General features: G+C 34.3%; 1 protein-coding gene across 1 annotated transcript in view; it reads left to right on the plus strand.

The window, feature by feature from the left end:
* LOC121441091 (dachshund homolog 2) overlaps positions 1-25,588 on the plus strand; it is a 504,032-nt gene extending 478,444 nt beyond the window's left edge. The window contains exons 9-13 of the mRNA XM_041642221.1: positions 18,616-18,764; positions 18,889-19,036; positions 22,425-22,571; positions 23,773-23,838; positions 25,443-25,588. Of these exons, the coding sequence (XP_041498155.1) occupies positions 18,616-18,764; positions 18,889-19,036; positions 22,425-22,571; positions 23,773-23,838; positions 25,443-25,588 (656 nt within the window). The remainder of the gene's footprint in view (positions 1-18,615; positions 18,765-18,888; positions 19,037-22,424; positions 22,572-23,772; positions 23,839-25,442) is intronic.
* Positions 25,589-27,621: the final 2,033 nt, after the last annotated feature.

The following is a 27,621-nucleotide window of genomic DNA, read 5'->3' on the forward strand; positions in this document are numbered from 1 at the left end:
TAATATTTTTCTTTATGTCATATTTTTTATAAAAAGCAAAAAATAAATAAATAATCTACTGTGTCCCAAACTCACGGTCTGTATATACTCCAAATTTTGGAAGGTTTTCAGCAGCTGTGAAATATCAATAATAAAATTATTTCATTGGCTATAACTTCTAGAAAAATGGAACAAGGTTATAAACATGCATGTGTTCAGATAAGGAGGTATCTTCTTCAGAATTTGGAACTAATTCTGTAGAACAGCAAACATCAGTATCCAGACAAAAATAGCATCTTGTGAGGCCTTCGATTTGCCAACAGTTTGTCTTAAAACACGCTGTCACAAAACAATAATAAGTAATGTTTTACAATATGAGTTGTTTCTAAATTCTTCTTAAACCTGTGAAACCGCCACACTGATTTCCAAAGTGGTTGCACAAGTTTGCATTCCCACCAGCAATGGATGAGGGTACCCCTTCCTCCACAACCTCTCCAGCAGAGGCAATCATTGGAGTTTTTGATTTTAGCCATTCTGACAGGTGTAAGATGCTATCTCAAAGTTGTTTTGATTTGCATTTCCCTGATGGCTAAGGAGGTTGAGCATGACCTTAAGTGTCTTTTGGCCATTTGAACTTCTTCTGTTGAGAATTCTCTGTTCACTTCACTACCCCATTTTTTAATTGGATTGATTAGAGTTTTAATGTCTAGTTTCTTGAGTTCTTCATATATTTTGGAGATCAGACCTTTGTCTGATGCAGGGTTGGTGAAGATATTCTCCCATTCAGTAGGTTGCCTTTTTATCTTAGTGACAGCGTCCTTTGCATTACAGCAGCTTTTCAGTTTCAGGAGGTCCCATTTATTCATTGTTGCCCTCAATGTCTGTGCTATTGGGGTTCTACGTAGGAAGTGGTCTCCTGTGCCCATGTGTTGCAGACTACTTCCCACTTTCTCTTCTGTCAGGTTCAGTGTGATCAGATTAATATTGAGGTCCTTAATCCATTTGGACTTGAGTTTTGTGCATGGTGATAGATATGGATCTATTTTCATTCTTCTACAGGTTGACATCCAGTGATGCCAGCACCGTTTGTTAAAGATGCTTTCTTTCTTCCATTGTATAATTTTGGCTCCTTTGTCGAAAATCAGGTGTTCATAGGTTTGTGGATTAATACCTGGGTCTTCGATTCGATTCCATTGGTCAACATCTCTGTTTTTGTGCCAATACCAAGCTGTTTTCATTACTGTAGCTCTGTAATAGAGTTTGAAGACAGGATAGTAATGCCTTTGGAAGTACTTTTATTGTATAGGATTGTTTTGGCTATCCTGTTGTGGGAGCTCCTCCCGCTCATTCAGCCAATAGCCGCTGAGATACCAGCCCATTGGGGCGTGGTCTCCCTCCCTTTAAAAAAGCGGCCACTTCCCTCTCCTCTCTCTCCATTACTTCCTGCTCTGCTTCCTGCGACTAGACTCCCTTCCTGATTGCACAGAGGGCTGTTGTCTGGGACAGTGATCTGTAAGTTTTTTCCCCTTTAAATAAATAACCATTCTATTAATCATAATTCCAAACTGGTGTGGGATTGTTGTGACTTACACCTTCGCCTTCACTATCCTGGGTTTTTCGTTTTTCCATATAAAGTTGATTATTGTTCTGTCAAGGCCTGTGAAGAATTTTGTTGGTATTTTGATGGTGATTGCATTGAATCTATAGATTGCTTTTGGTAGAATTGCCATTTTTACTATGTTGATCCTCCCAATCCAAGAGCATGGGAGATCCTTCCATTTTCTATGCACCCCATTTTTTAATTGGATGATTTGTTCCCTTGATGGCCATTTTCTTGGGTTCTTTGTATATTCTGGAGATCAGCCCTCTGTCTAATGTGGGGTTGGTGAAGATCTTTTCCCATTCTATAGACTGTCATTTTTTCTTGTTTACCATGTTCTTTGCTTTACAGAAATTTTTCAGTTTCGGGAAGTCCCATTTGTTAATTTTTTTTCTCAGTGTCTGTCTACTGGAGTTATATTTAGGAAGTGGTCTCCTGTGTCAATGCATTCAAGTGTACTTCCCACTTTCTGTTCTGAGGTTCGGTGTGATTGGCTTTACATTGAGGTGTTTGATTCATTTGGACTTGAGTTTTGTGCATGACGATAGATATGACGCTATTTTCATTCTATATATTGATATCCAGGTATGCCAGCACCATTTGTTGAATATGCTTTCTTTTCTCCACTTTGTATTTTTTTGCTTATTTGTCAAAAATCAGGTGTTTGTAGGTGTGTGTATTGATATTTGTGTCTTCAATTATGTTTCATTGATCCTCCTGTCTGTTTTATGCATATACCAGGCTGTTTTCAGTACTGTAGCTCTGTAGTATAGTTATATCCAAGAAAATATGTCTATTTTACAGCTCAGTATTTTGTAAAACTGTGATTTTCATACCAGCCACGTTAATATCAAGTTGATGTTTATAAGAAATGTAACTTTCCAGGAATAACCCCAGACTTATTAAATCAGATACACATAGACTAAAGAATAAACTTTTGAAAAACTTCAATGGTATTTTTATGCACTATAAAGATCGAGAACCACTACTGTAAGATGTTTGATTATAACTTACTACTCCTTTGTGTCTTCCACTGAGCCACTCTACACATATAGTCACTGAAAGGAAAAAAAAATCCAAAGATTTTAAACTCAACATCTGTTTGCTGAGTTGGAGAAACAAGGTCCTCTTAATTTGTGACAGATTAAAATGGAAATTTTCCCTAGTTAAAGAAATGATTAAACAGCTCCTGGTAGAGATGCAATATTGGAAACGTGCTTTACATCCTCTATAGGCAGACAGATTTTAGCTTTACCTCAGTAAAGCTAAAAGCAAGTCTATGTTGCAGCCCTCAGTTCATTTTACAGATATGCCAAAATGACAAAATAATATAATAATACAATATAATATACCTATATTATATAATATATAATAAAAATACTTATCATCCACATAACCTAGGCTAAATATATTTCTTAAAATGACATTTTACATCTTACCTTTAATCTAATTCTTTCTCAATTTTTCCAGTTTATGATGTAGGTGTTTGAATTATTTTTCCTTGCTCATGAAATAGTCTCCTCTTTGCAATCTTTTACACATGATAGTCTGTTTTTTTTTTTCTGGAAAAGGACCTTATGTATGTTTAACATTCTGCTTGCTTGGTTATATAAAAAATGTGTGCCTTTTCTGAAAGTGCAGACCAAATAGTAGTCTTTATTTGAGACTACTTTACATGTTTTAAATTACCTATTTGAAAACAAGTTAGTCAGGTTTTTTTGTTTTGTCTATACTAGGTAATATAAGAGACAATACGAAAATACATTTGTGGGTCAGAAAAACATGTTTTACTTCTTTTTCTGTTTGGTTGTTGTTCAAAGAATGCCATATGTAGCACAAGTTCAATAACTATGCTAAACATTCTGATACCCGTGAAAGCTTTTGGTAAAACTCCAATTATCACTTTAGTTATAAAATAATTGTTGTTTTAAAAAAGATGAGGCTTGACCAGAATTATTCCATGTCCATTCATTCTTCCTTCCTCTTACCGCATACCTGTGTAACATTTATAAAATTATATATTCATGTACAAATTTGTCTTTTAAAGTGGACTTGAACTGTTGATGGTTTTAAGATAACCATTCAACATAGTTAGTCACTGTAAGGATACAGAATCGTTTTTAATCTACAAACTAGGGGAGGCAATGGTCGTCAAAGTATAATAACAGTAATAATAATAACATTGGCAGTAAACTGGCAAGAGGTCTGATCTCATAGAGATTATTTTGGTGAGATGAATTTTATTGTATAGTAAGTGACAATAAACTGTACAGGAAGAGAAGTATATTAAATGGACAGTGATAGAGTGTTTTGAATGTTAAGTAGAGTGGACATAATACCTTTAACTTGCAAGGTGATGTTGATCAAAGAATAAAGGCTATCACCACAATTTAAATGCATACTCAGAAACATACTTTGTACAGGACATTGTTAGTGTTAAGTCATCAATTTGAAATTTTTTTATTAAGCTTATTAAATGCTAGTAGATATTTGAGGAAGAAAAGAAGATGAAGTTAATTCCCATTCATTGAGTTTTCCCTGTATAAATCTAGAACATATTCTCAACCAGTATTGATGGTTGGTGTTGTTATTCTTATTTATTATTTTTTGATTTTCATGTAAAGAAATGGATTCCATTACAGTCTCTTTATCACTTTGAGTTCTATTCAACTTCTCCACTCTGTAACACCATGTTTGCGGTAGTGTGTGTGAAGAGGGAAAAGGGTGATCCACTGTGCTTTATGGGTCATTTTGCAGTATTCTTGGTCTCTACCACTAGATGACAGTAGCAAGCTCCTTAATGTTCACTCCCTTGTCTCCAAGTTAATGTGTCTTCACACTTGTTGCCAAATGTCATCTAAGATGCAAAATGGCCCTGGATCAGAACAACTCAACTCTGTACCCTCAACCTTTCATGAAAGATGAAGAAAAGCCAATCTCACACAATTACAGTCTAGAAAATTTATTTCTAGATAGGCTATGTGAGAAATTGTAAATCTGTAGGTGATCAAATACATTACTATCGTCTCCTGTAATACTTTTGGAAATATTTAATCATTCTATTATCTATTTTTAAAAGCATTCAGATTTTATTTACTTAGAATCTAGCATTGGCCAAAAACTTTACAAGAATGAATTCATTTACCCATAGAACAATTATAATAGGCAGTCTGCACTATTTACCTAACATTACCGTTGAGGAAACAGAGGCATACACATAAGTTTCCCAGAATCTTTCAAATGATACAGGCAAGGTTCAAGCCATACAGTTTTCAACACTGAAGTATCTTCCCCCAGTCTTTGCCTCTTCAGTATGTCCTCTCTTTCCTATGTCAACATACAATATATGTTAATATTTAGGACTACATTTAAAAAATTAACTAACACATAATTACTGTATATATCCATAAAGTACAATTTGAAATGTTAATGTTTGTGCAATTGTAACAATTAAATTAGAATGATTATTATTATTTTAAAGACTCTGAATGGTTCTGTTTTAAACCATTTAATAAATGAAGAAGGAATTCATAAAAGGCTAATCATGGTTTTAGTAAAAGGTTGTTTCATGGAACATTTTTAGACATATACATATTAAAATTTGTTATCTGAAAATCTTATTTCAAAAGAAACCTTGCAGTGCATCTCACAGCCCTTATGTTAAGGAAATCTGTTTTCCATCCTTTAGTCCAGTGTTTTACCGATATGCATCGGGAATTTTTTTCACACACCTAATCTCCAGTAGAATGTAATTCTGAGGAGAGACAGTGTGAACACTTTTCAATTAGAATAAACATAGGTATTTCTCTTATTTGTTCAATGCTACTGATCTCCTTTTTAAACATTCCTATTGGCAGTTAACAATATATCCTACACTGTTCCTGCTCAGTTGTTCATTCTGTAACATAGTTTCTATTTGTTCCAAAATATATGTTAGCTCCTTAATGAAAAGGACTAAATATAATTTTTCCAAGACTTTTATTAGGCATAGTATCTGTTCTTGACAAGATGCTTTATTTGCAAGAGGATTTAATTATAATTCTTTGTTTGGAAAGCCAATTTTCTAAACTAAGGATCCAAACCATACAGGGATTATACTTAGTTTGTATTTTGTTACATCTCTGTTGCACAGATTGTTGGCCCTTCCTTCCTTTGCCTCTGGATTTCTGTTTCCATTTCTCTGTAACATTTTATTTACTGTACATAAATAAATGTAGCAATATGAAGATCATTTTTTTTCTTTTTCACATTACATAATGGCAGCACTTGAAGTTATTGTTTAGCTGACACTATGAATGCTTCTTTATGTTCATGCAGGTCACATCATTACAAAGCAGTTCAGCATTTTGCTGCTGTTATTGTTCTTCAGTTTGGAAAAGGGAAGCAGGTGTCTTGCTTGTGCTGATTGTAGCACTAATGATATCAAAAAAGAGAGTCCCACGGGCCAGCTGTATTTAGGGGAAAGCTCTCAAATCAACTAATGGAGTATAATTTATTTGTTAAAGAATAAAACTGCATTTCTTGGTGCCTGCATTTTTCTAGTGTTCAGTGAGTCTGCTGTGTTCAGTTTTTTCTTCCTGTGTCACAATTGTCAATTTCCAGAGGAAACACTTAAGTCCATGAAAGTCAGAAAATAAACATAGCAGTCATATAAAACAGCTGTAGCAGCCTTGACTTAAATTTCAAAGGGACATTTCTATTAGGAGAATTTGCCATATATATCTTTTTAATTCTATACATAACTTCCTTTTCAACTTTTACTTCTATTCATCTTGGCTCGAAAGAAAAAATAAAATAAACAGCTTGTTCTCTAAGTTGATTCCAAAGTGCTATTATAAAGTATTGCAGGTTCAACAAACAGGCTCAATAAAAGCTGCCCCCACTTTGCTTCAATAAATGGTGAGTTTGCCCATGTCCTTGGGTAGAAGCTGTTGTTCTGTCTTTACACTTTCACTTTATACCACTTTTTATAAGCGATGATAAAGTTTTTTTTAATCTAAACATTTTGCATGCAATCCTTTTAAATGAAAATATTCGACAAAACCCCTTCTAGGACTTACAGAGAGATGATCTTAAGTTCCAATCTATGTTTGTAGCACTTATCTGTTTTTAATTTCATTGTCAATTAGGTTTACACAAGCTTATCTAGTACATTTGTACACAGCAGTGTATTTATTCAGACAGAGAAAAATAGATGACATTCAGTTATCAAGGCCTATTACATGACTGAAATCAACTTCCAATGCATCTCTTAGTCATTTTTCATAGCACACGATTGAAGTCAGGGAAAAAAATCCTAAAGAATAGTTTGACAGTTTCCACTCATGTACACTAAAACATAATATACTTCTACTAGACTTGGACTATTACAGACCTTAACATGCAATGTGACCTTGATCTGAAAAGCATGTTTGGTTAGCCCAGAAACTTAATCATAAGAAGTCATAAGTAGAATCCTTCTTCTTTACTGCCCTTTTTCTTGGACCAGAAAATTTATTGCTTGTGGGACAGGTAGAATATGAACAATGGTCCAAATAGAGTCCAGGGTTATCTCATCTGTGGAGAAACTGCTGCTGAAAATCGATGTGACCTCTGCTACACTGTCAACCCAGTTCCCACCCTCTGTGTCCTATTTGGCTTTTGGTAGAAGCTTAGAGCTGTGTGCTGTCTCTATGTGTCTCTCTTGGGCCAGATTATCAAAATGAATCATTGCCTGCATACCTCTTATATTTCTATTTATTTTCCTGGAGTTGACTAGGTCTGATGAAATATGATTCTTTTTGCATTTGATCTTCACTGCAGCAAGCAGAACCTAATTCAGCTGTGTCTATATCTTTAAAGAAGAGTAATACTATTTTGAAACTTCAATCTACTGCACAGTAACATTAAAAACTATAGACCATGCAACCTGTCTTCATAATCAATAGCAATTTTCCTTTCACCCAATTTAATGGTATTTCTTTCATCTTCAAATAGAAGATGTCTAGTGAGTTTTTAACATGCTTATGATTTTGTTTAATGCATGTTGAATATATAGCTTTCCTTTTCAAAAAGAATGCCTCTCAGATTCTCACTACTGAAGTTATCAGTTTGCATTGAGTGATATATGACAAGAAATCCATTAATTGTTAACTCTGTCACTAACAAAATATTTATTCAGGGAATATTATATTGTCTCTGGATCAGCTCTGGGTGCAGCAGTTGCTTCTTAAAGAATAACTGGTGTATATAAATTTGACTTTGATTTATAATCTTCAATGTAGAGATGTAGAAATTCTCTAGTTATTGTAAATACTGAGAAAATTTATGAAGTCTTCCTTTCACTCATTTCCTGTACCCATTTGAAGAAGACAAATATATGGATAAACAGACAAATGAAGAATATTTCTTACCTAGTTTTGCAGTTTATTTAAATGCATTAATGATGCTTGCTGAGATGGGTTTTAAGATTTAGGCATTTTATTTTTGTCAGAAATTATTTCAAATGTAACATGTTTGTGAGTGGAGATTTCATAATTCATAATAATTTGCTCATCACTGCCTGAATAAGAATAATTGTTTACAAGTTCCATAACTCCCATCAAAGGATTCGGGAGACAAGAAGGGGGTATAAGAGAGAAAAGGAGAAAAGTAATACAGAGAGAGAGGAGGGAGGGATTGAGATTCAATGTGATGTTTAGATTATTTGGACATGGTAGTGTATGCCTGCAGTCACAGATCTTCAGGACTCATGAATCTGAATCAGGAAGATGGGACTCTGGAGAACCTCTGGAACTACATACGCAAGCTCTATCTTAAAAATCTACAAAGACCTTAGGGTTAATTTTATCCATTTATTTCTTTGTTTTTATTTTTATTTATTTATTTATTTATTTTTTGAGAGAGGATTTCTCTGTGTAACAGTTCTGGCTGTCCTGAAACTCACTTTGTAGACCAAAATAGCATCACAGAGATCTGCTTGCATCTGCCTCCAAACTGTTGGGATGAAAGGCATATGCTACCACCTCCCAGAAATTTTAATGATTCATATGGAAATACAAACAAAAAGTGCTGTAGAAAACATGCATCATGTAACTGTAATTAAAATGATCCTTTTAAAGTTTTTTTCAAATAAAAAACACTCTCTGGAAAGATAAATGTTATAACTTTTGGTAAAAATATTAATAGGATACTTTGGATTTTATCAAAATCTTTGATATTATATTATATTTCAAATAAGTGAAAACTTTATAATTTATTAATGTTATTCTTTCATTACTTTATTTTGAGAAACATTTTTGTAACTTTGTTTAATAGATTATTTTCTCATGCGATACATCCAAACTGCAGTTTCCCCTGCCTCCACTCTTCCCAGCTCCTCCCCACCTCCCCTCTCCCCAGATCTATTTAACTTCCCGTTTGTTTGAGAAAAGAGTAGGACTCCAAGAGACAACTAAATACCATAAAAGAAAATATAGCAAAACAAAGCAAAATCCCTCACACCAAGACGGGACAAGGTAACCAGACAGGAGAAAGAGTCTGAAGAACAGACAAAAGAGTTAGACACACTTGCTTCCACTCTTATGAGTTGTAACGGCTTAAACGAATGCAGACAGATTGTAAAAATATATATACAGCTTTAATGGCGAAATAGACTTACCGAACCACTGTTCCCGCAGAGACCAGGAAAGCAGAAGCAATGCCTGGGAGCACACTTGCCAAATTTATAGGCAAACATTAGCCCAAAGCGAACACGCCCCCCAAGGGGGGGAACTTATCCCTACATCTCTACTTTTTGAATAAATAAAACAGAACCAAACCAAATACAACTATATACAATAACAACAAAGAATAAATATAACAAACAATATTGAGAACAAAAGCTTTGCTAAACATTCTATCTCAAGGAGTCCAAATAATGTAAAAAGTAACTCCAATTATATAATCTTCAACTCTGTCAAAGATCTGAGAAGGGAATAAACACTACTCAACAAACGAGATATATCCAAAATGTGCAACAATTGACAGAGACAACTGACTACCTGGGCAATCACCCAAAGTCTCGTTTGCAATGTTGAGTCAACCAATTTTGGCTCAGGCCTAACATAACTGACATACCATTATTAAAGGCAAGGAACTTTTCAAAACTATCTTACCCTGTCTTGGCAGGATATGACAGTCCTGTTTTATCCATTGATGCACGCTCTGTATCTCTGTCAGTGGTTGAGGTATGGGCATTTCTTTGCCCAAAGGCCAGTTCTGCCAAATAGAAAGGCTCCAGGTGGAGTGTCTTTGGTGCTCAACATTCTCTCGGGAATAGAGCGGTGTTGCCAGGAGCAATTGTGTCTCACTATCACGAAACTGTGAGTTAGATTAAAGGCCATTTTCTACAGCTCTTTGAAGAGGTCGAAGATTATCTATCTATACTGAATATAATCTCTATATATCTAGAGAACCTGATTAGTCTAATTATAAATGATAAACTTAGATGACTATTTATCTATATAATTCTCAATATCTATCTAACTTAAAACTAAGACAATAAACAACTGTGTAACAAAAGAGGATAATGACCTCCAAATATAAACACTGTACAAATATACATTGCAATATGGTAAATATATATCAATATACAAACATTATATAAGTATCTTAATAAGTGGTAGAAATGTACACTGCAATATGGTAAATATATACAATATATTTATCAATACAATATATGTCAATACATAAAAAATGTTTTAAACAGAGATAGAAACATGCATGCATACAATAGTCAATATAATTTAACTTTGTATCAATATATAAGAATCGATACCAATATATTTGTCTAAAAGCAGTAACTCACAATTATAAATCTATTATCCCATCATTCCCTCTTTTTTTTTTCAAAATGATCCCTGAGCTTATAAAATTCCTCCCCCAACCTCCCAACCCCTAAATGATGTCCCTAAACCCAGGGGTAAACTTTACTGGGAGAGGGGACGTCGTCCTCTAGAATTACTTCCAGCTGTCATGGGGGACTAACAGGCTTGGAATTGGAGAGGGACTGAGCCAGAGTCCAACTTCAAAACCAGCTCTATATATTTATAAAGAAATGTTTAATAAGACCTATATATATATATATAAATTAATACTTACAAAATGTGTCCATCCATCAATAATTAAATATTCAGGGTCCCTTAATTTCTTTGAAGATGAGTATTTTCCTGTGGAGATAAGAAAAGAACCCTGCCTCCAATCTATCTGTATTTCTTACCATCAGTATGCTCGCCATCCTTATGAAAGAATTGTTATTTATCTTTTCCAAGTGGCTTCTCTTCTTCAAACCGAACCTTTATTAATTTTGACGGTATCCACAATTTTTCCTCACCTGTGGACATAAGAGCAAAACCCCTTCCCCAACATAGCACATCTCCTAGCTTCCATTGTGAGGTCAGCACATCCTTGAAATAAACTGGTTGATTTAGTTCAGTAGACTTTTCCATTATCCAATGTCTTTCTGCAGCTGTTGTTCCCTTCTCATTAGCATTGAGAAAATTTAAGGTTAACAAAGCATTATGTAACCTATTTCTGGGGGTGTTTTCCACCCCTTTCTGTTTGTTCAACATATCCTTTATAGTTCGATTTGATCTTTATATGACTGCTTGACCTGTAGGATTTTGTGGTATACCTGTAACATGCTTGATATTGTAATAATCAAAAAACCATTTCATTTTCCTAGAAACATAAGCAGGACCATTATCCGTCTTTATTTGTGTAGGTATACCCATGATAGCCATGACTTCTAATAAATGAGTGATTACTGAATCAGCTTTTTCTGAACTTAAAGCAGTTGCCCACTGAAAGCCTGAATAAGTGTCAATGGTGTGATGAACATATTTTAATTTGCCAAATTCTGCAAAGTGGAACACATCCATCTGCCAGATTTCATTCCTTTGGGTGCCCTTTGGATTAGCCCCTGCAGGCAGTGGCGTTTGGTTATAGAAAGAGCAAGTAGGGCATTTCTTTACAATCTCCTTAGCTTGTTGTCATGTAATTGAAAACTCTTTCTTCAAACCTTTGCTCTTAACATGATGTTTTTTATGAAATTCAGAGGCTTGTAGCACGCTACCAATCAATAATTCATCAATTTCGCATTACCTTGTGCTAGAGGACCTGGCAGACCCGTATGGGATCGGATGTGTGTTATATACATAGGGCAAAGCCTATTCCTGATCAATGAGGTTAGTTCTGTATCATCAGGTATAAATTCAGCAGTTTCAATATGTAAAATAACTCTTTCTGCGTATTGTGAATCAGTGACTATATTAATAGGTTCTTTAAAATCCCTTAGCACCATAAGAATGGCATATAATTCCGCCTTCTGGACAGAATTATAAGGACTTTGTTCCACCTCACCCAAGTCTTCTGATTTGTAACCTGCCTTCCCTGATTTATTGGCATCAGTATAGAATGTACGGGCTCCAGTTAATGGAGCATCACGGACGATTCGAGGAAGAATCCAAGAAGTTCCCTTTATGAAGTTAATCCTCGTGCTTTTTGGATAGTTGTTATTAATGTCTTCCAAAAATTAGCACAAGCTCTTTGCCATGGTTCATTATCTTCCCATAATTTCTTTAGTTCATCAGCAGTGAAAGGCACTATAATTTCTGCTGGGTCTATGCCTGCTAGTTGACGAAGTCTCAGCTTGCCTTTTATAATTAACTCAGAGACTTTTTCCACATAAGTTTTCAGTTTCTTACTTGGTTTATGTGGTAAAAAGATCCATTCCAAAATAATATCATCTCTCTGCATTAAAATTCCTGTAGGAGAAATTTTTGATGGTAGTATGATGAGAATACAATCGAGCTCTGGATTCACCCTGTCCACATGTGCCTGTTGTAATTTTTCCTCAGTCATTGTCAGTTCCTTTTCTGCTTCAGCTGTTAATTCTCTGGGACAGTTTAAATCTTTATCACCATCCAAGGTTTTGTTCAAATGAATTATTAGATCAGGTGTTATTCCAATAGCTGGTCGTAGACTGGAAATGTCTCCTAACAGTCTTTGAAAGTCATTAAGAGTCTGTAAGCGATCTCTCCTAATTTGTGCTTTTTGTGTCTTAATTTTTTGCAAACCTATTTTATAACCTAAATAATTAACAGAATCTCCCTTCTGAATCTTTTCAGGAGCGATTTGCAATCCCCATTTAGGTAAAAGTATCTTTATTTCTTCAAACAGTCTGTTCAAGGTATCCATGTTTGAATTGGATAACAAAATGTCGTCCATGTAATGGTATACTATAGATTTGGGAAATTTATTGCGTATTATTTGCAATGGTTGGTTCACAAAATATTGGCACAGGGAGGGGCTATTTAACATACCCCTGGGGGTGGACGGTCCAGTGGTACCTCCTCGAAGGTTGAGAATTGTTATAAGTAGTCACTGTGAAGGCAAATTTTTCTCTATCTCCTTTTTGCAAAGGTATAGTGAAAAAACACTCCTTTAAATCAATAACTATGAGAGGCCATCCTTTTGGTAATAAAGAGGGCAAAGGAATTCCAGATTGCAGAGGGCCCATAGGTTGAATAACCTTGTTGATGGCCCTGAGATCTGTCACCATTCTCCATTTACCTGATTTTTTCTTAACCACAAATACAGGAGAATTCCAAGGGCTGGTAGATTCTTCTATATGTCCAGCATCTACTTGTTCTTGTACCAGCTGTTCTAAAGCCTGTAACTTTTCCTCAGCTAAAGGTCATTGCTTTGTCCATAACGGTTTCTCAGTCAACCATTTTAGAGGCAAGGCTGTTGGTATCTCTGAAGGGACATCAATTGCTTGTTCTTGTACAGCCCGAATGGCCGGTTTTCTCCGTTTGTAATATTTTTTAATATTATTCTCAGAAATATGGGCTCTAGAAGTAGCAGGAATGTTAATTTCTGTATTCCATTGTTGTAATAATTCACGACCCCATAAATTCATTGCGATATTGGCTACATGTGGCCTTAATTTTCCTATTTGTCCCTCTGGCCCTATACATTCAACCCATCTCGTGCTCTGCCTTACTTGAGATAGGGTTCCAATTCCCAGGAGCTGAACATTTACATTCTGAGGAGGCCAATACAGATGCCAAGATTCTGGGGTAATGATACTTACATCAGCACCTGTGTCCAGCAGACCAGTAATAAAAATGCCATTTACACACACTCTCAGTTTAGGTCTTTGAACATTTATAGAAGTTTGCCAAAAACACACGTAACTTATCTTTCTGATCATTATTGCTTGTAACAGTAGGCATGGGGCTTCCTAATTGTCCTGATGAGGCACGTTCTCTGCAGAAACTGGAAATGACTGAACCATGTTTGCCATGGGGGCCTGTGAGGCCCCCCCCTCTCACGTTTCCTGTCTGTATCAGGTTGCCTTGTCTATCTCTTGTAGGTCTGCATTCATTTGTCCAATGTCTGCCCTTTCCACATCTTCTACATAAAACTGAAGGCTGAGTCCTTCTATTTCTGTTATTTCTAGAAGATGCATTATTATTATTATTATTATTATTATTATTATTATTATTATTTCTGAATGATGCATTATTATTATTATTATTATTATTTCTGAAAATCCGTTGTCTACAATTCCTTTTCATATGACCCATTTTGCCACAATTAAAACATTTGGTGTTCTGGTGTCTCCTTTTACCATTGGAAATTGCTTCTTCTACCAATGCTTCAGTGCCATAATCAAATGTATCAACATTGAGTGTATGCAAGGCCCATTCTTTCAAGGGCGCTGATCTGAGCTTTAAAGGGCCCCAAATCCTTTTGCATTCCACATTTGCATTTTCATAAGCCAAAGAATCAATCATTATACATCTTGCTTCTGGGTCAGATATCCCTATTTGTACAGCCTTAGTTAATCTTTGTAAAAAATCACTAAAGGGTTCTCTCTGACCCTGTTTAAGTCTGACAAATGATTCCATTCTCTGTCCTGGGTCTTGTACCCTGTCCCAAGACCTTAAGGCTGCTGTAGTACACATGGAGAGTGTGTTTTCATCCAAATTAGCTTGTTCCTGAGGGTTGGAAAAGAGCCCTTCACCTAGAATTTTATCTAGGGAAATGTCAATTCCCTTCGCTTTCTCCTGCTGTTCTAAGAGTCTAGCCTCTTGCCTGAATAAGCATTTCCATTTCAATTGCGGTCCACTCTCATGTACCGCAGAGCTCAGCTGGAGCCAGTCCGAGGGGTTGCTCTGCTTGTCATTGCCCAAGTTCTTAGCATCTCTTTAACAAAAGAGGCTTGCATCCCAAAAGTCATGACAGCCTGTTTTATTTCCTTGAGATCATTCATACGGACAGGCTCCCATGTATCCTCCTTGATGACCCTAGGGATTTTGGAACCAGTCACCTTCTCTGTTGTTATTACTGGAAAGGCAGGTAGAGCTGTAGGTAGAGCTTTGTGGAAATTGTCCTGGAGAGATTTACCCATAGATGTAGTTAAAATTTGCCCTTCTACCCTTTGCTCTTCTTCATCAGAATTTAGAAATTCCTCAATCTTTTCAATTCTATTCACCATTGCGTTCTGCAATGTCTGAATCTCCTGTACAGAATTATGTTCCAAAGCCTTCATTGAGGATTCTAAAGTATGGAGTTTGTCTGTTAGAGATAACATCTCATCTTTGGACATAATTTTTATGGCATAAACCGTGCCTTCTTGTATTGACAATCTTTCCGTCAATCTGTCATAAGCTTTAGACAAAATCCGATTGTCACATTCAGCAGTTTTGATTCTCTCAGTTAATGTTTCATTTCCTACAGAAAGGGACTGAAGCTTAGGATCCAAATCAGCTGTTCCCTCTTCCATAGTAATGAATTTCTCCTTAACATCAGCCTGGAGAACTTCAAACTGATTCTTGGTAAGATTGTTGTCATTCTCAATTGTTTTTAAGCGTTCAATCTCTGCCTTAAGAATCCTGGATTCATCTCGTAAAGACTTTATCATATTTCTATTATCAAACCATTTAGTGCCAATGAAAACTACGAATCCCAGAAGGATCCATAGATGTGGGGTGATAGACACCTCTTGTAAAATCTCCCACATGGTACAATTAAAAAAACTGTTAAATTCTTGAATACTAATGTGTTCAGACATTTTATTTATAAAAGAAAAATTTTTTTACCTGCAATGATCGGTTCCTGCCAATGGTGGTCTCTGTGTTTTTTGAGCCTGTCCTAGAACTAGCTCTTGTAGACCAGGCTGGCCTCAAACTCACAGAGATCTGCCTGTCTCTGCCTCCCACGTACTGGGATTAAAGGCGTGCGCTACCACCGCCTGGATGGCCTCAAACTCACAGAGATCTGCCTGCCTCTGCTTCCCAAGTGCTGAGATTAAAGGCGTGCGCTACCACTGCCTGGCCAGCCTCAAACTCACAGAGATCCGCCTGCCTTTGCCTCCCAAGTGCTGGTATCAAAGGCATGCGCCACCACTGCCTGGCCAAGTCACTTTGTATCAGACCAAATCTGCCACTATGGCGGCTTTTGTTGCAAAACTACAGGTACTTGAGCTTCTGCTAATTCAGGCAGTGGGGTTCCGCTGCAATCTTATCCAAGGCAGGTAGAATGGGCCTGTGTGGCTGAGTATGTCTCGGACTCGGCACTGGGGCCCGAGTCACGAACTAAAAAACAGCACCCGGGGGGGGGGGGGGGGTGCTGTGTTAGCTAGCGGGCTACCCGCTTGAGTCAGGGGCAAAATAGCCCACGTTGGATGCCAAAATGTAACAGCGTAAACGAATGCAGACAGATTGTAAAAATATATATACAGCTTTAATGGCGAAATAGACTTACAGAACCACCATTCCCGCGGAGACCAGGAAAGCAGAAGGGACGGCTGGGAGCATGCTCGCCAAATTTATAGGCAAACATTAGCCCGAGGAGAACACGCCCCCCAAGGGGCGGGACTTATCCCTACAATGAGTTCCACAAAACACAAAGCTAACTGTCATAACATATATGCAGAGGACCTGTTGAAGACCTATGCACACCTGTGCTTGCCTCTTCAAACTCGGTGAGCCCATGTGAGCCCTGCTTAGTGATTTTGTGGATTATGGTCTCCTAGTGTCTTCCATCACCTTTGACTGTGTGTCTCTGCACCTGATCCCTTCTGCTGCTGGAGAAAGCCTCTCTGATGACAACTGGAAAAGGCACAGATCTACAGATGTATGAGTATAGCAGAATATCATTAGGAATTATTGACTTTTAATTTATTATTTATTTATTTTTGCCAGTTCTGTTTGGTTATACCCTAAGTCTATGGTCTATGCAATCTTCAGTTCTTAACAATCCAGGCAGCATAGGGCATGGATTCCCTCTCATGAAATGAGCCTCTAGTTAAAGCAAAAAATGGTTTAGCTTCCACACATTCTGCACCGCTATTGCCCCAGCTCATCCTGTAGGCAAGACAGATTGCAGATCCATAATTTGTGGCTGGGCTAGTATCCAGGATTCTCCTTCTGTATCCTGCAAAGTATCTTCCCATGCCAAAGAGACTAGAACATAGGGCTGAAGGCTTCATGCAGGCTCGACTGATGGAGATTTTTCAGGTGGACTGGGGGTATATGGGGATAGGATGGGAGGTATCAGGTGTGGTGGGCATAGATAGACAGAGAGAGTGCAAGGAAAGACAGGTGGAATTGGGGACAGTGTAGAAACACCACGAAGTGGAAATTTCCTGGAATCTATTAGGGTGACCCTAGTAATGATGCTTCGAAATGGAGGATATGGAGTCTTAAGTGGAAATATTTTATAGCTAGGCAAGACTTCCCATGGTTGGCCAAGTTGCGTGGTGGAGTTGTTGATTGATTCAATTCATAACTAGTTTGTTTTATTGTTTAGTGAATCTATTTCAAATATATTTACTAGCAGACTTTTTTACAATCAAACATATTCATATTTTTCAAAGTTTCTTCATTTTATTACTGAAATACAGAAATTTCAATGCATAGATTAACTGAGCTCTTATGATTCTTCTTCTAAACTTTAATGCCAAAATACTAGTAACTGAGTTTTGTTGAATCCCAAGGTTATATCCCTGGGAACATTTACTTGAAATAAAAAAGTTGCCATTCCCAAGTATAGAGGAAACCACTACATAGTTCATGCAAGTCATATAAGAAATTGTTAAGCATAATTAATATTGATAGCCAAATTGTTAGGCTCTCATGAAAAAAGAAATTCCTATTATTGCTAGATATCTGTCTTAAACAATTCTAAAATACCTTATTTAAGATTCTATTAATGTCTTAGTATCTGAAACTAAGAGATAATGTCAGTTAAGTGCCCAGGACATGTAAAAGAAGATTCTTTAAAAATAAAACGTGAGAATAGATAGGATTTGCAGTTTTCTTACAGGAAATAATATTCAAAAATAAAATTAACACTGAAAAATGCCCAATTTCAAGCAAGTAGATAATATCTTCTTAAAAGTTGATATATTTACATAAACAAATTTTTACCTAGCATTGAAAAGTAAAAATCATTACACATGTATAAATATAAAAATGTGATGCTAAAGTAAAATTCCCTTAATAAAAATACTAAATATTGTATAATTCTATTTGTGTGAAATGTCAAGAAAAGAGAAATCTTTAATGGCAGAGTAGAACAATCATTACCAAGGAACAGACTGCAAATAGAGACTGTCTGCAAATATTTGTGGAGAATATTGTGGAAAAATTGAGATGTTTTAAAATGGATTTGTTGTCATGCTTAAAAAAATTGTACAAAATTACTAAAAATTAAAATTATATTTAAAATATAGTAATTTTATTGCTTGCAAATTACACATCAATTAAGGCTTTAAAATAATGATAATGTATCCATAGATAGAGTCATAGTGTTGAAAGAAACAGATACCAACTTATACATCTGTTGGTAGCAATCTGGTTCTCTAGTTGATGGATATGACATAATTTGAGCACTCATAATTTAGTTTTAAAAAGAAAATCATTATATATGTCTATTAGAAATAAGTTGGTGAAATATTTGGATTGCCAGTTTGTGAACCATCTGACACTAATTTTTCCTTACAGAAGAAGTACCACCTCAAATTCCACTGATGAAATCACCCATGGACAAGATCCATTTGGCTCCTGGACAGGCATTGTCCCCTGGATTCCCTGGACCATTCATTTTTGCTGATAATCTGTCCTCCGTGGAGACACTGTTGACCAACATTCAGGTCAACAATATTTCTATAAACAAAATAAATGTAATAGAAGACATTAGCACCTACATAAATTGTATCCTATTTGAGATTTTAAAACAGATAAGATGAACTGCATGCCATTTTCTGTATATGACAGGGTCTACTGAAAGTGGCTTTGGATAACGCTCGCATCCAGGAGAAGCAGATTCAGCAAGAAAAGAAGGAACTTCGAATAGAACTCTACAGAGAAAGAGAAATTAGAGAAAACCTGGAGAGACAACTTGCAGTTGAGCTTCAAAGCAGAAGTAAGTCGAACAAGTTAAATTAAATGGTGAATATTATATTGAAAATTATTTCCTTACTTATAAAAACATATCCTAGGATAGCTTATAATTGCTAAAAATGAATAACATACTTAACAAACAGCGGTAACTAAGTCACATACTATTAAGATTTTCTCTAAGAGATAATAAGCAACATTTGTATTTAAGACTAGTTACAGATTTGAAAACATACATTGCTATGATATTCTCATAATCTGATAAATTATATCTAGGCACAGATATTGTCACCTGGTCTTATGTATAAAATATTTACTTTTCCATAGTCAGGGTGCTATATTCTGTAATTATAAAGTAAATGAAACCCAGTCTCTCCCTTGGAAGAATTTACATTGTATAAGCCTAACACAGCCAGACAATTCTAAAACAAAGTGACAAGAGTGATCATGCAAAATCTGTTTGGTATCAAAGAGATTAATTTAGCTTGTTGAAATTGTATACTGTTAAAAGAATATCTTTTGAAGTTGATGCCTTAATCTGAGCCTTAAAGAATCAGTACTCAAAAATAAAAAGGGCATGCAAGCATTCAGTTTGAAGCATTGTGTATTCGTTAGTATAGGCATGGAAACAAAGAAAAAACTTTATACACAAGCGAAAGTATACACTTTGATTTTTGAGTGCCGTTGATTCTAATGAATTGCATGGTGAGAAATGATGCAGAGAGATAGGAGTACAAGTGAAATTATGAAGAGTTTTAACTGTGTAAATGATGAACTTTAATTTTACCTTGAAAACAATGGAATGTATCAAAAGTTAAGCAAAGGAAAAATCTGGTTTAATTTCTGTTGTATAGTTCACTCTAAAGATGGGGTAATTCTTTTTCAATTTTATTATTGAGAATTTAATATAATTACAACATTTCTCTAAAGCCTCCCCTATAACCAACCCTCCACAGTTTCATTCTAATTCATTACTTTATTTTTCCCTAATTGTTATTGTGTACATATAAGTATAGGTGTATACATATATATTCCTAAATATACCCTGTTCTATCTGCATGTTACTCGTTGGCACTGAACAACCAATTTATGTGCTCTTCCGTGGGTAAGACTTCCTCTCACACTTCAAACTTTTTTTAGTTACATACTTATTTGAAGCTTCCTGAGTTTTTCCTCATTGACTTTGGGCATGCTCAATGTCCTTGTTCAGCTCACTTTTGGGCAGTCAGTTGATGAGATGTTAAGGGTGTAGCTTTTGATATTACTAGGAGACACAATCTCACAGAAAACTCTCTGATCCTCTGATTAGGATGTATGTGAGACTGAAAGCAAGGAAAATATTCGAAATAGCTTTATCTCGTGCAAGCAGTATTAATTAGGATTAAACTAACATAACAGAAGTATATGGAGACAAAAAGAGGATATTAGAGGAATACTTAATTAGTCAACATAGAATTAATTTTATAAGTTGTATACAGCAAAGTGCATAAACTAGGATAGTTTATTTGAATGCCACACAAACTTTCAAATTAACTTTTATAAATAATTCCCAAATCTTTACATTTACCATAAAACACAAAAGAGCAGCAAAATATATAACACCAATTTCCGTTTCTGACCATTCCCTGAGAACACTAAAGTGAGTGGTAGAGGTGAACTGTGGAAATGGAGACACAAGTGGGAGAAAGACATTTCATGTAGATATTTCACATCCCAATTATTTACCAAGAAAGTCTATAATACTCATAATTCCATGTATTAAAATAGAAATGAATTTTCCTTATCTAGGTTTATGTGTTCTCTGAAGAGCCAAAGACCATTTAACAACAAAAAAATATATATACTACCAGGCATGAGAAGTCATCTTTTGAAATGGTGGTCCTACTTTGTAAAACAGCTAGTAGGTTTAAATTCCAGTACAAATTCCTTCATATCTCAAAAATAGTTTCCTTCTATACAGTGGAGATTGTAGTATTTTCCCAGCAGAGGTGTTATCTTTTCACAGATATTGGTAGATTGATCATTATAAAATATTGCTAACATAATAGGCTTAAATAAATCATTTTCATTTATGTAGTTTAAAATGTAGCCTCTTGAAAATACAAGAAACTATATATTATTACTCACCACATAAGAAATAATAATTTTACACTGAAACAAAACATAGGATCTTCTTAAAAATTATTTTAACTATGGAATATAGGTTCAGCACTGATTTTAATAGACTACTTTTTCTGATTGAAATTATTGGTTAATGCTACATTTTAATAATCATGTGAATGCAATTAGAGTAGCAAAATAAATTCATATTCAAACATGCTTAGATATCTTTAATAAGATCCAAAAGACACAATATTTTCTGTCATTGTTTCAAAAATTTTACTTTTCATGTTAGATTGCTGAATTTTCAATTCAAGTGTACAAAAATTATTTGAGTAATTGACCCTCTTCAAATTATTGAAAACACATTAATGTGTAAAATGAGTAAAACTAAATACTAACTTATTCTAACATTTGGTTCAGTTGAAAATATAATATACATATAAACTCTTTTAGCATTTTAAATGTTGTAAGATTCATTACTTTTATAATGTACTTTTAAAATGGCATAGGAAGATGGTTGATTTGCTTAGAATCTCATTATGAACCAACACTTTCTTGGAAACCAATGATCCAGTTTGAGGATCTATCATAGTAAGTTTTCAGAGTTTAGAATTAATGTTTACACTATGGCTATAAAGTTTCTCTTTGAGATAGAAAGCCTGAGAACTAAGCTGGAACTTAGTTCGCTCTTCTTTATCCTTCTTGCTTACCAGAGGCTTCATATGCAGTTTTATAGCTTGCTCATATAGTCACTCCTGAAAGTTATTTTCACTAATATGTATTTGAGTTTGTGAGTCTGAGTGTAGGAAGGGAAGGAACAAGGGAGAGAAACATAATTATTTAAATGAATAGCCATTTGTCTCTTTAATTGGTAACATTTCAGTTTTAAAGAATAAAACAATACTTCATAAATATTTACTTTTTTGAATTTTGAAATATGACTAACAATAGTATTTTATTTCTTCAGAGAATTATAAAATGTGTTATAGTATTAAATGATGTAGTATGGCATTAAACAATAATTCTCCAGGGAAATTGCCAACACTGTATAGATGGATGTGTATGAGATAGCACACATATTAGAAATGTGAAAGTAACAATAAGTAAGTGGTGTTATTCAACTACAGTCTACAAAACACCAAATGCACCAGTGAAGACTGGGACCAAAAGAAGCTAATCGTATGTTAGCTGCTATATTATGGCTCTCTGATTTTGTACTTGTAACTATATACAATGTATACTTGTATTATGAAACTCAGAAATAATACTGCATTAAGCACACATTTGTAAACTACTTTTCCACATTTTAGATACAATGCAAAAACGTCTGAAAAAGGAGAAAAAAGCTAAGAGGAAACTTCAGGAAGCCTTGGAGTTCGAATCAAAGCGCCGAGAGCAAGTGGAGCAAGCACTGAAACAAGCTACAGCTAGCGACAGTGGTCTGAGGATGTTGAAAGGTAATTTCTGATTTTCACTTGAAAGGCACACAAATGAAAACCTGAACTAAGAGAGAGACGAAGAACATGGCTTTGTCAAGAAATATAATTTTAGGTCACGCGTTATAAGTCATGAAACAAACCAAAATAACCCTTTCTCTGGGAGGTAGAAGAAAAAAATGTAGGTGGAGATTTAATGCCAAATGTATCAATAATGAGGTCCTCAAGTGGAATCAGTTTGAAATGAAATTCTAAATGCATCCTTGAAGATTCTACTTAAAGGGATGTAAAGCGGTGCATGAATCAAGGGATGGTAATTCAAAATTTTCCAGTTTTAAGTCAAGATTCTTGTTAATCACATAAGATTTCTTTAGTTGATTCAGACACAATGTGAATTAAATTTTCAAGTAACCTCCTCCACATAAATGTTTTACAATATAATAACTAGAATCTGTAAATTATTTGAGCACAATCATAACACATTTATTCATCCACTCATATCAAACTACAAATCACTATGTGAATATTGGTTTCACTTGCACTTAACATAAGCCAATATCATTCATTATCATAACTTCCATAGGGGAAATACACTATAATGATGGATTGCTTTGATTTAGTCAAATGTATCTATCATAATTTTTGTTGTCCTGTCATTAGAATGTGCTATCTGAATAGTTTTAGAGGCTTTGCTTCTCCTTTTATATAGACATTTATTTTCCTAGAATACATCTTTAGATTATCAAGTGATAAAAAAATATTTTTCCATGTACTTGGAAATACATTATTAACTACATAATTCAATTATAGTATGTAAACTTCCTTCCTAGCATTAGCAATAGAAATGCCAAAAGAAAGAAAGGAAATGGAAGGGGAAAACTAAACAAAGCAAAAACTATGTATATACTCACATACAACAACAACATCATAATTAATGAAAAAGGAGACTGAATTTGAAAGAAACAAAGAAAGGGTATATGTGGAGGACAGAATGTGAAGGCAGCAAATATATATATATATATATATATATATATATTATATATTATATATATATATTATATAACAAAAATAAGAGAGACAATGTTTGCAGAAATAAATAATACTGCTCAGAATCTTGTGTTATGTATAGTTATGTATAGTATCAAAATATTGTCTTCCTGCAATTTCTTTTTAGACAGAAAACAAAGAATTGTACCTTAATCCTGAATGCCAATTCTTTCAGATACGGGAATTCCAGATATTGAAATAGAAAACAATGGGACTCCTCATGACAGTGCTGCCATGCAAGGTACAATAAATAACATTGTCCTTACTATAAGTGTGCGATGTGTGCTCCATGGAAGCAGGGTGGCAAAAATTTCTATGTTAATAGATTTCATTCAGATAAAGTAAAGATAATCCCTTATACTCTGACCTAATTAACAATCTACAATGATCTTCATTTGAGAAAAACATATGATATGACTTTAAAACTCCTAACAGTGCAATTACTTAGGAATTTCATAGATACAATGTGAGCAAAGTTCTCCCAGGTTTACTACTGACAGGATACATATTTAGATGTTATTTACATCTAAAAGAAACATTTCATAAGCATAATGAAAATGTGACATATATTTCACTGATTTTCTGTTTGTAAACACTACAAGTGGATCTGTTTATTATAGTTTCTTTATTTTTATGATGCCTTTAGATGACAGAAATAACATTTTTCCTACTCTCAGATAAGTAGATTTTGAATTTTCATCAATTTATTTTATTTTCACATAACAAACAACAGTTATGTTTTTCAAGTGTGATCAACGTAGTCACATAAGTAAAAATGAATTCATTCCATATTCATTAAATAGCTTTTTCATATTAATTTATGTCTAAAGAAACATACATTTTATATTGACTTTTTTCCAAACATATTTTCCTAAGTTCATTAAAAATAGCAGAATCAGATACAATATTGTAAGTATTGTGGTAGTTTATTTTAAAACAAGAAAACTGATCATTTCAAAAATAAAAAAATAAAATTTCTTAGTATCTGTGATCAACATTGTACATATATAAGAAAATATAGTAATTTAATAATTACTCATTAGATATAATATAGACGTTTAAACTACATCAAATGTCATTCACAATAAATATGTGAAAATGTTGAAAAGTATCCATTCTCTTATCTTTTAGTCCCACATTTAAGCACTGTACATGATAAAATTCCCATTATTACTTTAGGAAAAACTAAAGTGAATATCTTATGTTAAAATTATAGTAGAATCTCAACATATCAAACAGAGAATTTTAGACCATGCATGGTGGAACACACCTTTAATTCTAGCATGCATGAATTAGTGGCAGGTGAATATCTATGACTTTCAGGCCAGGCTGCTCTCCATTGTGAGTCCCAGGGCAGCCAGCCCTACATAGGTAGATCCTATCTTCAAAAACAAAAGACTTTGTTAGAAAAAAAATTTTCTTAGAGGAATATATATTTGAAATTATGAACAGAATCAAAAATATAGTTAGCAAAGTAAACTCTAATAATTGCATAAGATCCTTAATCATTTAGCCTATCATTTTAAATATTCACAATTGAAAGATTAATTTTATCTTCATTAATAATCTTTAGAAACTCTTTAATGCCTGTTTACAGTTTTTACAACATATTAGGTACTTGTATATTATATTATATCTAAATATATGTTCAATATGAACTTTTTGTAAATGTGTATTTTTTTCTAAATATACATCATATATTTTACATAAAAAACATGAATGGTAAATCTAGCCATTATGTTCTAGTCTTGCTAATAGCTTTGATTTTTGTATGCTATAGTTTCTTTTTTATTTGCCTTGAACTGCTTATATATTTTCACATTCCTGCCCTACTCACTTTTGTAGGTTGGAAGATCACTTTCTCTCTTTGTGCGAATCAATTCATTAATGCCAATGCAATGCCATTGCCAAAATACATCTCCATCACAGGAAACAGCTCAGGCTTCATTGATGTTCTTTCTCTTCCTATTGTTGATAGCTCTGCTGGTTAGAAATCTATCGTTAACCTAGTGCTCTCTCTTTGAAATTCAATTAGTTGCACCATGACATCTTCTTAAGAAGATATAAAGGGAACTTGATAAAAAGATTGTATAACCATTGTTAGAAGCAAAGAAATCATATCTAGTTATACCGTAGTGTCCACATAAATTTGAATGAAGACAAACTACTCAGGATAATTATACCTTTTATAAGTCTCATCACCTTATTTTATTTCTAAAATACTTTGAATGTTGTTTGACAAAAACGATAGCACATGTAGACAATCTCAGATAACAGAATTTAGAATTTTGTATTTCTGCAGTCTATAATCATACCTCCACCTAAAGGTTTCAAGGTGTTCAACAATGTGTAAAGTACTCACTCTGATGATTATGTCCGCAGTCTCAGGAGCTGAATTTTTGAGAGGAGCATATGACCAAATGTGGTCCAATTCAAGATCTTCTAACTCAGCTGGGGACCTGTAAGACAGCATATCAACCATCTTATCAGTCAATCTCTACTTCACATAAAATAAACATACCAGGTGTCATTAAGTGTACCTTCAGATCAATGATTTTTGCAAATGACCTTTAAGTGGCATTTGTGTGGTGCATTTTTGCTGATAAAGGCAAACTAAATTAGCACAAGTACAAGTGAGCTGATAAAAACTAAAACTGAACAGCGGTACCATTAGCTAACAAAGTAATATTTTTTCTTTACTGCATTCTGCCATTTAGTTATTATCCTATTGGAAATCTAATTATAATCCTTTTACTCCCCAGTCAAACTTCACAGTTTTTGCAAGCTTAGCACTGACAAGTGATTTCATTATATTTGATTGCCCGTGCCCAGATTGACTTCACTTCACTTGGAGACCTAAAAGCCCTCTCAGTTTCTCAGATTCCCTGTTTGCACATTACTGCAACCGTTCCTGTAATTAATTAGCATGAACAGCAGTAACATGAACTGCTGAACAGGAAACAACATCATTTTATGATCGCAGGGAGACTTCTCCTTTTGCATGTTTATACTTTAGTTAACTTTTGTATGACCGTATTTCATTGTTAAGAGTGACTGGTAGAGTTGATGGTGCAAATTTCTTAAATTTTAAAACAATGATATCATTATCATCTTAATAATAATAAGAAAAACACACACATAATATGAAACTACTAAATTTTAGTTAAAAGCAGGTAGTATATATGAACTTTTGAGTAATAAAATAAAGCAATAAAAATTAATTCAGAAAAGAGATCATAAGAATGTGCAAGGGCATAGTGAGCCACTGTGTCTGTGCTGGACACTTCATTAGTTTGCATAAAAAGAAAACAGCAGAATATGCTAAGGACCGATGTTTGTTAAGTGAGATCCCCCTATGAATAATTTTCACATTTGCTCACTTCATATTGGATTGTATAAGATGTTTGAACAGCAAAATGTTTTTATTCTGATATTTGTCTCTAATGCAAAGGAATTCTCAATAATTTCCTATCAGTTGTGACCAACACCACTAGCAGATATTAAATTCAGAATATTTACCAAAATTAAAAATGTTATGATAAAAATAAGCTTATTATATTTTTTTCAAAGTAGTTTTAGCTCAAAAACATGAAACCTAGAAGTTTCTTCAGAACAGGCACTCACCACTGAATGATACAAAGTTTATGATTTCTTCTAAATAGTGTACTCTACGATGACAATGACAACTGAAAAAGCAAAGTACATTTGACAGAAAAAGTGGAATGTACAATTTTAACTTTTTCATCTTGAAAGAACATTGCTTACAACATATTTAGACCTTGTTCATTATATATCAAAATATATCTTCAATATGAACTTTTTAGAAATGTGTATTTTTTTCTAAATATGCATCATATATATTCTTACCCAATCACAAATTCAACTTAAACAGTATTTATCTTTCCTGAAACTTATTATATTTTCTCTTTGTTATTTATATACTTAGAGTATAAGCAAATATAACCATTCTTACAAATGGTTAAAGGTACATGCTGATAATTACCAGAAAAATTTCCCTCATTGT

This window comes from Microtus oregoni, unplaced genomic scaffold, assembly GCF_018167655.1.
Source record: "Microtus oregoni isolate MIOR12 unplaced genomic scaffold, Mior012 000073F_002, whole genome shotgun sequence".
In the NCBI taxonomy this organism is placed as follows: domain Eukaryota; kingdom Metazoa; phylum Chordata; class Mammalia; order Rodentia; family Cricetidae; genus Microtus; species Microtus oregoni.